The following is a 12,094-nucleotide window of genomic DNA, read 5'->3' as shown; positions in this document are numbered from 1 at the left end:
GTGCTGGGCATTTAAACACATAATTTTTGCTGTGGACTCATGTTATTCCTTGTTGATAAACATACTGTGTTGATTTGGAAAAAAAAAAAATTCCTTTGGCTTCTTCATTTCTTTGGCAGAATTAATTATTTGGGATAATATGTGTTCTTGTACATTAAATCTTAGTGCTAGAGAGAGAACTCTTTTAGATGGAGGTCGGATGGGTGTCTCTAATGGAGACTGAGGCCACAGGGCTTTTTTTGCGAATGGATGTTATGTTCTGGCCTGAACTACAAATGAGAAAGAGATAAGACAGTGAAAACACAATGGAATCAGAAAAAATGTCAGTCTGGAATTCAGTCTTACTAAGAATAATAAGAAAACCTGCCAGAGGGGATTCATTTGCCAAAACAATAAAAAGATGATAAATACCTGTGTCACAGAAGTTTTTTTAATCAAACTCAATCTTCTTTTAAGAAGAAAATGTGCTTCCCTCATCTGTATAACAGGAAAAGAAACAGCACAACAAAATATTTTATAGAATGAGAAATTGGAAACAGTGGAAGAGTGTCCATGTGTACAGTGAACGATGAGCAGCATCCTCTGATTAAGGCAAATTTTGCCTCACTTCAGCCTGCACCATACAACTTCTGTATTAAATGAAGCAGAATTTTGGGGGACTTTAGCACTCGAACCTACAAATCCTCTGTCTCATTTGACATCCAGTTTGCATGGTGAATAAACAGCATGATATGATTTCATTTCCTTCTAAATGTTAAGTTAGAAAACTAGAACTGCAACTGTGATTTTCTTCCTGCAGCTTTTTCAGGAAGAGATAAAACTTTTAAAACGTCTGTAACACTATTTCAATGCTTTTAGGCATATCCCCATCAAAGGTGTCTGAGTATAGGAGAAGATGCCATGTATCCATTTAGAAATCTGTGAATGGTCCTATTTTTACCTGACAGTTAAGGTCTTGAACTTTGAGATGTCAGTGATCTGAGGGAGAACAGTGCTACTTTGGATTTCTAACAATTTAACCCCACCAACTTAAAAACCTAGGGCTGTAGTTCACATACCTTTTAAGCTGACGCAGTTGCTAGAAAAGCAGGCCCTCTCTTGCATCAGTATCACCATTCATACAGACAGATGCTGAACTGGATTGGAGAACTAATTCTGCTGTAACAAAAGCAGAGTGGGATTTTTTTGGGGGTAGCTTTCAGGTGGATGAATGCTGTTTCACCATGTAGCTGCACCAACCTTTGTGCTGGCACAAAGGATGGACAGTGCAGGAGGAAATATGAGTGGACAAGCACAGGAGACAGGTGAGGCTGTCTCTCTTGGCTTTGGTGGCAGTTTTTGCCAGCTTAAAATGTTCACATTGAACTACAATTCACGCCACCAAAAAATCTCAGGTTGAAATACTTTATGGCTGAGATTTATGAGCAATATGAAAACGAAGAGGTCATAACTGGGCATGGTTATGTTTTAATTATCCATACTGAAGTGTGTGGTGAAATACTGGTTTGAAGTTTCTGCGAAGCTCCAGTCCGGTTCTGGGCTCCCTCTTACAAGAGAGATCTGGACATATAGGAGTGAGTCCAGCAAAGGGCCGTTAAAATGGTTATGGGATTGGAGCATCTGACGTATGTGGAAAGGCTGAGAGAGCTGGGATTGTGTAACTCTAGAGAAAGGAAGGCTCAGGGGGATTTTATCAATGTGTAAAATACCTGATGGGAGGGTATAGAGAAGATGGAGCCAAATTCTTCTTAGTGGTGCCCAGTGAACGGACAAGAGGCAATGGGCACAAATTGAAATACAAGAAATTCCATTTAAACATAAGAAAAAAACCTTTTTTTATGGTGAGGGTGGTCAGGCAGTGGAACAGGTTGCCCAGAGGGGTTGTGGAGTCTCCATCTTTGGAGATGCTGAATACCTGGCTGGAGAATGTCCTGATCAACCTGCTCTAGTTGACCCTGCTTTGAGCAGGGGCGTTGATCTCCAGAGGTCCCTTCCAACCTCAAATATTCTGTTATTTGGAGTTGTCCTTGAGATACTCAAGTATAAAGATGTTTCCTTGGTGAAGTGTGCACACTCAAGGTTCATCTCTGGCATTCTGAGCAAATTTCGGATAGTTTGTCTCTGTTACCAATCAGATGAAAGCAAGTAGCTAGTGGGAATAACAGAAATAAGTACAATGATATTTGGTTATGCTAGGAGAATCAATTGCATTGAGTGTGCTTCATAAATTTTTTGCTATACAGCTGACATTTAGCTCAGTGTGCACATGACATTTTTCTAAATTTTATAAAGTATGAGTAATCCAGGTAGGTTTGCAGATAGATTTTTAGTTCTATTTAATTTGTAAAATGGGAATATTCTGGGTTTGTGTAGGAATGCTTTCTGAGTAGTCTGTGAATATCCACGTTCATGGCATGTGCCAACACTACAGCCTGGACTAATGGCATATTTCCCTGTCCACCCTTTGACACTCTGCTCCAAGTGTTGAGTCTCAGTCAGCTTCTTTACAATTACAATAGCAGACTCGTCAGGATCTTCTCTGGGTTGTGGGAACTGATCATTCATCTTCTGTTGTTTTCTTTAGCTCTTATCAAGCTAGTGAACAGCTGTTGGTCTTCACTCATATGGTGGTTGAACAATAGTGTGCAGTCATAATAAAATTTAAATGTCTTCCAAGGACCTCTCAGGTTTGGAAGGCAAGAGAGTTCTACTTAGATTTTATCTTATAAAACTTGCCTTTGGGCCCATTAGAGAAAATTCACTTTCCATTTTCAGTTTTCACTTACTCCATAGCAGACAAGATAGCTTGAGTTGCTTAGGCTGTTACTACCTTCATAAAGTTAAAGTAGTTCTTCCATAGTCAAAATTTATCCTCAGACATTTACCAGGTTACAAATTAAGGCCACAGATTTCCCTGTATCTTTAGCCCTTATTCTTAGTCAGAAAAACCTAAAGTACCCAACTTGGATGGCAAGGTCATTAAGGAGAATTCAGTTTGGATAGATCTAAAAGAATATAGAAAATTGTCTATACCGCTTCTTATCAGGAAAACAGTAAAGAACAGCAATTGTTCATCCGTATCCATCCCAAGCATGCTAGTTTCCTTTCCAAGTCCTAAGTAAATACTAGCACTTAAGTAAGAACTACCACTGTTCCTTTTTCAGGAAATGCTTAGACTGTACTCCTGTTAGAAAGCAGCATTTACAGTCTGCTGCGTAGATCTACGGATGTCCTATGTTAAGAACTAGATTTGTTATTTATAACTTGATTAATTAGGTTTAGTATTGTATTGGATGCCTTCGTTTGATAAGGCAACACTGCCTCTATAGTCTCCTCCTCCCATCATCCAGAGGAAGGGCTACTGTTTATCAAACTCTGGACAGTGGAAATGTACAGAGGATACTCAAAGAAATAATGAAAGCTACTTACCTGAAAGTAGAATTCTTAAAGATGACCTCTGCACATTAACTTTTTTTATTATTATTTTAAACCTAGTTTTGATTCAAGTTCAGATCTCTGTTACTGAAAACTTAAAGGCTGGAAATACAGATAATACAAATCAAAATATATTACGGAAAATGATTTTTCTCAGAGAAATTTAACAGTAAGTGGGGAAAAACAGTGTTTAATAAGAGTAGCTGAATAGGTGTCTCCTATTCCCCCCACCAAGACATTGTCCACATAGTACCTAAATCATTCTCATTAGGAACATTAGCACTTTGCAACGTTAAATAACAAGTGTTTGTTGGAATAACGATTAGCAGGTCTCCTAGAGGGTTTGTGAAACAGTGTTTCTAGTGAAATTACATCCGTTCTGTGACAGATACTATTCAGTATTTTTCTCAGTTATATGAAGGTGAATATAACAGCTGAAAATCTTTGGGGCATGAGATGTTTGAGTGATAAACACTGGTGAGAGTTGGGCAGTCATGCAAAGAAGCTGCAATTTGTTAGAGAGGTGAACCCATTCAAATAAAATGTGTGTTAACACAGTACTCCAAAGCCTGATTAGGATCAAGGAATGCATCCTGTTATTTTATATGTGGGAACTATATGCATGGTGAATGATGACTGAGGAGGCTTTAGGTGTAATGATGGAGAGGTTGGTATGATGTCATAATGGAAGAGATTAATGTCATCCTTGAATGTATACAGAAGATGGTAATGAATAGAAGTAGGGAGATTATTTCATGGCATTAGTGACAGCGATGCTGGAATACTATGTCTAGTTCAGTTCTCAGTATTTTAACCTGTTGGAAAACTGGAAGTAGCACAGAGGAGAGCCGTAAAAAATTGTGCTTGAGAAAACACACTGTACAACGGAAGAGTTTTGGCTTAGTATCTTTCAGTTTGTCTGAAAGATAAAATACCACCTAGAGTTAGTGTAGTACTACAAAGACAAGGGTTTTACCAGGAACTTAAATTTATATGGAAAACATACGTAAAGAACCTATTACTTAAAATTAAAAGCTGTCACATTCAAAGAAGATTGAAGCAGAAGTTTAAGCGAAGGCCATTAGACACTGAAACAACTTCTAAAAGAAGTACAGGATCATCCATCTCCTTTGTCTTTACACCAAAACTGGATTCCTTTCTAGGTCACATATTCGAGTCCAAAGCAAGTGTAAGTTACTGGTTTCAGTGCAGGGAAGTTCTACGATCTATGCTGGACAGAAAATCAAGCCAACTGTTAGAAGATTCTTCTGCTCCAAAGCTCTGTAAATTAATTGTTCACTATGTCTCCTTTATGTAGTCCCAGTCTTTAAATGTTAAGAAAGGTAGTAAAAAAGGGCATGAGTATTGCAGTATGCACTATTCTGAATCAGTTCTGTCAGTCCAGGCTGCACAGACTGCATCCCAAAAGCATGAATGTGCAGTGATCATCCCAGAATCTAGTTACAGGTGAGTAGCCTTCATTTCCCTTCACGTAAGGTTCAGTACTGCAAAAGCTACCTCAGTGGGACCGCTCATGGTCTACAGTAAGTTTTTTTTTGTTGGTTTTTTTTTTTTTTCTCTGAATGTGGCATGTTCAGCACCTTACAGTCGAGGCTGCATGTAGTTCCTACTAGTTATAGACGAATCTCTCCTTAGTTGGAAGAAAAGATTACAATGCTGCACAAAGAAATACTCAAATAAGTATCTTTGGCAAGAGAAGTTTTCTAAATCGGTGGCCAAAACTGGCAGTGAACAACTTAAGTGTTGTGACACTTCATTGGGAAAGAGCAACATATTTCCAATATCTCTGCATTTTTCATCCCCTCGTGAGCAAACCTTTCTCCATGCATTCATCTTAAGAGGCATCATACTCTGCATTGCTCTTCTGACCCTGAGATTTCTCAGCTTTCTTTGAGGAATAATTATTTGTTCCTTTTAAGTATTTCTTTATATGATAGAAATATCTGATAGAAGTCTGAAATGCGAGCTCTTCAAAAGATATATAGTTGCAACTGCAATTTTAAATTGGATTTTTGTAGTCATCTTTATATATTTGGACAGTGGAACTGTTACAAATTGCTGTCTTTTCCCCCACCTCAGAATAGCATTCCTTTCGAACACCATGGCAAGTAGCTGCTCGTCTCCTTTCGTTGGAAGGCAGCACTGGGTGAGTGCTTCTCATTAGAAACCAAAACTTTGGATGGGGTGGGGAAAAATTCTTAGAAACATCAGTCTTTGCTTCTCCTCCTCACATTATCTCATAGTTGTACGCTGTTTCTGTGCCTTCCGATCAGACGCTTGATGAAGCATTGTTTTCTTCTAAATGTAAAAGTAAATGTCCTTCCAAAAGTTGAGTTATTGCTGCTGTTCCACTTGGACTCTTTAGCAGAACTGACAAAAATAGTGACTGATGAAGTCCCTAAAATCATTCAGGCATCAAAGATAAAATAAAATAACCAAGTCTAAATCATAGCTGTTCTAGAATTACATGTCTTTCCAGGGATGCTCATGCAGCAGTTTGTCATCCATTCAAAACCAGATCAAGCTTCAGAATCATAAAACCAAAATATTTTACAAAGAATTAATTAACCACATTACTCAAATGAGGCTCTGTCTTGTCATGAATGGAATGTTCTACTACAGCATTATTAATTTTTCACCATTCTATATTCTTCTCCATTCCTTATGAGCTGTCATGTTAAAAATACTCAGATCAATTACACTAATGAGAATAGTTTGAACTTTGAGCATCTTGAAGGCAGACAGACTTGGGCTTAGATATTTAGAACTCCTTTCCATTGATCACTGCAGTAGAAGGTTCTGCCTTTTTGTGTGCAGTTTTCAGCTTTTTAGTCCATTCTGCTTTTATCAATAGCAGGTTTCATCGGGGAAGCAATAAGTTTCAGTTGGAATCCAAACCTTGATGTGCTGAAGGATGCTTTCTTAAATATTTCGGGAGCTTCTTCTTTGCTTTGCTTTTTATTTTAAAAAAAGGCCATGAGATTTTTCTGTTCCTTTTTAAATTCCACTGTATACTCTGTCTGCTGCCTCACTTTCTCTATAAATCCTAAGCTTGCACTAATCCCGTATCTCTAGTTGGTGAAGAATCCTGCTCTTTCTCTTTGATTTTCTCCTGCTTTGTGTGCTTGGCTGCTTGGCACAAGCTGCTTCTTAAACAGCTTATAACATTAAAAAGATCCAACCTTAAATGATAGATTAACACTTCAGAGCCCAATTACCAGACCTTAATCAAAATTAAAAAAAAAAAAAAACACTTTGAAAAATTCATGTATGTGAGAATTGCAGGTTCCAGTCTGCTCGGGGTTGTGTCTGCATTGTTTAGCCTTTGCTATATGGTTTACTATTTGTAGCTATTTACAACTGAAATGAATGCTGACTTAGCTACTTTGACATTTCTCACATCTTAAATTGCACTGATGCATGGTTGTTTTTCACTTTCACAGTGAAAGTGTTACTGAAATAGGTCAAGCTATGAAAACTTTCAGAGTGCCTTTTAACACAGTGTTCCATTCAAAAATAAAAACAAAACACCATTTAAAATAATTATTTTTCATCCTCATCTTGGGATTTTTTTTTTCCAACCTTAATATTGATTGGTTCTATTTCTCCACGTTGGTTGTGTTTTCATCTGGTTTGTTCTTTCTTGTGTGCATGTTTATGCTCTGTTTACTTTTTCTTCAAAACATCCCTTCTGGCTGGAAAGGTGAATTTTCCATGTTAACTTCCAATAAAGGAGGAAAATACAGGGAACTTCGTGTAGCTACAGGTGGGTGTAAAACATTATATAGTTCATTGGATTATAGAGTCACACGCTTTTTGGCAACGATTCATGTGAAAGTATGTTGAGAGCCATTTGTATGTTAACGGGAAGGACTTGTGCTGATCTTGTCTTGTTTTTGGCTTCGGTAGATTCCTGCTCGGGTAACTACCAGTGTTCTCCAGTCCGCTGTGCACCGATGAAAAATGTTTTGCCATGGAGGGCAGATAATGCATGGCTGATCTCCTATGTTGCCAATGGCTTTACTAGCAAAAATACCCTAAACTAGAGTGGAAACGTTACAACTGGAGTTCTCCATGTGACTTAAAAGGCACTTGGAGGAACATGGACAGACTCCAGCAGCTGCCATTACAGGACGCTTTTGCCAGAAACCCAATGACCTTAAGAGAACTCTGTAGTAACAGGGCTGGAAAAGAAAGATGGTTTACAGAGGTGACCGCCTGTTATCGGATGGCCATTTCAGTTCTCCCTCCACAGGCGGCAGACTTTACCCCTTTTTAGTATTCTACTGTAACTATAAATCTTTTACTTGGTTTCAGAAAGTTTTTGTATCATTTTGCTAAAATTATTGGCTTAATTCTCTGTAAAGAACTCTATCTTGCTTTTGTCTGATTTAAAAATGTAGAATATACACAATCCTAAACTAAAGACAATGACTTGAAATTTCTTGTTTAAAAAAATTAGTCTGGCAGGGAACATGTAAATGAATCAAAACTATCTGACTTCATTTAAACTGTTTACTTACTTGTATGATCCCATTCTGAATGAGAAGGTTTTCTCATGAAATTTTTAAAACTTAGAATTATATTTTGTTGTTTGCTGTCTTCATTCACACTTGCATTTAACTTTCCATGTAACACAAAGGAATTTTTAATACTCATTCTTCTGCGTAATAAAAGAGGATTAAAGATCCTGCAGGAGAGTCTAAGTATAGTGGAGATGGTAATAATGGATTTCTTATTTGTAAAGGTTATGAAGAACAAAGTGAAAGACTGGTATTTGAGGGATTTAGAGTTTGAAAGCTTGTCATATCTCTCTGCTTTATTTGAGAAAATGGATTGTGTTTCAAACTTTTTTTTTTTTTTCTGGGTAAGGTCTTGTTTCTTGTACTCTGAGGCTGGTTAGCTTGGAGGGAATTGCAAGTGGAAAATGAATGGTGCCAGAGAGTCTCCAGTGAATTGGTATGTTTGCTTTAGCATCTACATGTTCAGGAAAATTTTGATTCTGGCCTTCTGTTTCATGCCAAGACTGAAAAAGGGATTCTAAAGAAAGTATTCTTGCTGTGAAATCCTGAGAATTTTCAAAACTCAGGTATGTACCGTATTTGATTCTTAATCATAATCAACCTGTGTATTTCCAGAATCATTAGTCATTAACTAGGAATGAATGACACAACTTGCTTAGGTGGTCCAAAAATTTTGCAGGTGTTATGGCAAATGTCCTTCTTCAGGAATATAGGAGAATCTTTATATTGTTTATTACTGTAAAAAGTCTCATAAAATAATAATAGATATTTTGTCCTCATAGTAATTGGAACAGTATCAGAAGTACTGTTTATACTAATATCACTGAAGTAATAGGAAGTTCCATGCTGGAAATGAAAGTACATATACAGCTTTTGTTTGAAAAGTTAGCTATTTCAAGAAATTCTTCTCTCCTTGAAAACAAATTATTTAATGGCTTATTGGCCTTCAAAGTTTTATTAAGAGTAATATTTATTGTTCGAAAGTTTGCAAATTCTTCCCTCCCTCAAAAATCCACATATTAAGTATTAGTCACTTTTCTTTAGAAGTTTTCAGAACATTAACTACTCACTTGTGTGTACTCTGGGTCTGACTGGGGAAAACTGTGTTTGGGAGAGTATAGTGGGAAGGCTTAAAAGTTTGATCCATAGATAAGTTTGCATAACAGAATTCTTTCCTGAGTTACTGTAAACTTCAGTATTTTAGGCATGTGCACTACCATTTGAACAGTTCTACACTTCACTGTGCTTTCCTTGTAAATATCTGTGGTTAATATGTACTGTTAGAGGGACTTTCAAAGGCAGCCTCTTTATTCCCTCTGTATCTGGAACATTAGATTGCTGTACTATACTTAAAAGTTGACTGCAGATTTCTAGACTTGTACTCAGTTGTGGGCAATTTTTGTCCTTCATAATAGTTAAATTCCATCATGTGGAAAATAGTTAGACTGTCTGTATAAACCTGTGTATTGGAAACCGGTAGCTCAGAGCACTTCATTTGTACTACCACTGTATTTGTGTACTTTAACAATTGTGTAAATACATTCATAATGACTTCTACTCTTCCTTGGTGTAACTTACTTACTCACGATGACTCCTTACTCTTTCCTTGGTGTAATTTTGTTTACCTTTTTAATGGGTTTCTGTACACATAAAGAACATTCTCAATTATGAACGCTTGAAGAAATTGTGGTAATACTAAAACTTTCACTGAAGGATTTTGGTAGTCACAGTCAGAATACAGCAGGTAAGGTACACAAGAAAAAAAGGTGTTCGTTGCTTGTTTCACAGAAAGCAAGTCCTTTTCTCTTTAAAGGTAACTTTTGTTTGTTTGGATATTGCTTCTTTTCCAAAAGTCTTTTTTGCAAAGGCTTTGTTTTACCAGGTAATATGTTGTATTAATAGGAAGTTTGGGAAGACAAGAATATTTAGCTCTACCTGCAATGCCCTGTATAATAAAAGTCATTGCTTTTGGCACATAATCCTCAAAAGTCTATTCAAAAACTGAGGGCAGGTGGGCCTTCAGGAGCCCTTTAGGTCTCTGATTACAGGTCTTTAAAAGGTGAGGGTTTATTATTTTATCCCCATAGTTTTCATTCAAAATTGGCTATGTTCTTTTATGTGGAAAATATCACCTGTGCTGTGGTTGTACATAATCCTGGTGTCTGAGTCTCTGAATTCTTTGTGATACAAGTACCTTAAAAAGAGTTGACAATAAATTCTATACTTTAAGAGATATGCCAAAGTAAAAGGATTTAGAGAGTCCATGCATTCCACATGTTAACTTCATGAAAGTATATGAAATCTCCCTTGGAGGAAGTCATGCAGAACTTAGAGGCTTTTCATTCTTCATTCTCAAGTGGGGAAAGGTATCATAAGCACAACTATTTGTTGTCTTGCTTTCCCTGCACTCCAGACCTTAGAATGGCAGCTCCTCCGTTGAAACTGTCAAAGGTAACACTTTCAGAAATGGAATTTCCCAACAAGAATCTTCACAATGAAATTATGGATTTGTGGGTACATCATTGGGTGGAGTGTTTGTGTTCCTTTCAAGAATAATCCTTTTCTTTCTGTAAGAGAATGAAAATCCCTGGAAATAAAAAAGATATTTTTTGTTGTTCTTTAACTTGGGTTTACAAAAGCACCTTCTTTTAACATCTAACATTACTCACTTTGTGTATACAAAATACTGAGTGAAAAAAACAATATTGCTGTGTTTTTTGTTTTTTGTTTTTTTTAATAGTACTGAGACATATAGTCGGAAATCTAGATTTAACCCAGTTGTGAGGAAGTGTAATCTATCATGATCTTAATCCTGCAACAACAAAGTAGTTTCTAAAATTCACGGGATGAGACAGGCTAGTAATAAGAAGTTTTTGCTGTTAAAGAATGCAGTACTTCATTATTAAGAACAGTACATGTCCCTGTGGTTCATTCAGGTACCTTTTATTGGCATTATATGTATATGTCTGCATGCAAGTGATTGTACGAACCTAGGTACCATTTGCATCATTCAATGTTTTCATTCTAGGAAAGTGCTCAGGGGCCTGATCTTCAGTGAGAATCTATTTCACAGCAAAATCCTGCTACCTTTTTCAGCAGATATTTGCATAGGACTGTTGCTTTATTACATTGTTTTTTCTCCTTAAGTAAGACTAGTATGTTGCAGTTCTTTTGACCAAACCATTGCATATTGCAAGCAGAGGTACAACAGAAGATTAATGAGATGAGTTCTGTACCTATGACCCACACACAGTCTACAAAAAAAACCCTCTTTTTTTAATATAGTGTTCTTTGTTAATCTCATTTGTGGGAAAATTCCTGACTCAAAATGTGTGAATGAGATCTAGCTCCAGGAAATATAAGCACAATGGACAAATGGGAACATGGAGAGAAGAGAATTTGTCCATATCATCTTAAAGCATTAAGCCCTTGTTTATTGTATCTGTCTTCTGTGACCAATCCAGGATACTTGGGGGGGGGGGGGAGGTGTTAAATAAAACAGGAATTCATCTGGAACGTTATGAACTGTGAGGAAAGCATCTAGTCCTGACCCCACAACCAGCCAAAACAGTCGGTTTAGTTACAGACCTTATCTTGAATCAGAGCTGCAAGTATTAAAGGCACAAAGGCAATGGAGAGCTTCTGGCATTTCCCATAATCCCAAACAGCAATGATTCTTTTCTCTCACTGCTAAGAAATAGTATTTTATTTTATCAATAAGTTTGTCTGACATTTAATTGTCAGTCATTGGATCTTATGCCACATTTTTCAGCAAGACTGAAAAGTCTTCTGCTATTTAAGACATTTAAAATATTAAAATCTAGATACGCTTCTTTATTGGCTTCAGAGTTTTCCAGTGAAAGCCTTTAACTTCTGAGACAGTAGTAGACAAAAGAGTCAGACTATCTTCATTTCTTACTGCTCCGAAGCATTCATCTAGGGGTAGTGAGGAAGTTGCCAGCTGGGATGTTGCTGAGATGATGAAGCAGGTATTGAGATCGGTCCAGGAACAGACAGCCTATAACAAGAGGTAAGTAGCTTTTCACTCTGTCTACCTCCTAGCTTTCCATTCTTTCTCAGACAAATGCAGGACTGCTGATCTCACACACTGTGCC

At 37.1% G+C, this 12,094-nt stretch overlaps 1 protein-coding gene across 7 annotated transcripts in view; it reads left to right on the top strand.

Annotated features, from left to right (window-relative positions):
- CSNK1D (casein kinase 1 delta) overlaps positions 1–12,094 on the top strand; it is a 34,351-nt gene that overhangs the window by 14,011 nt on the left and 8,246 nt on the right. For 4 of the 7 annotated variants that reach the window (XM_013945818.2, XM_013945817.2, XM_013945819.2 and 1 more), the window contains exon 9: positions 11,909–12,009. In XM_013945818.2, coding sequence (XP_013801272.2) covers positions 11,909–12,009 — 101 coding nt within the window. Of the gene's footprint in view, positions 1–5,535; positions 5,603–7,365; positions 9,537–11,908; positions 12,010–12,094 lie in introns of those variants that run through there. The other 3 variants (XM_067308158.1, XM_067308157.1, XM_067308155.1) reach the window with 3 other exon arrangements.

The sequence above is a fragment of the Apteryx mantelli genome, chromosome 19 (assembly GCF_036417845.1).
Source record: "Apteryx mantelli isolate bAptMan1 chromosome 19, bAptMan1.hap1, whole genome shotgun sequence".
NCBI classification, from domain to species: Eukaryota; Metazoa; Chordata; class Aves; order Apterygiformes; family Apterygidae; genus Apteryx; species Apteryx mantelli.
Note: the sequence above shows the minus strand (reverse complement) of the source record. Positions and strands in the feature narration are given on the sequence as shown.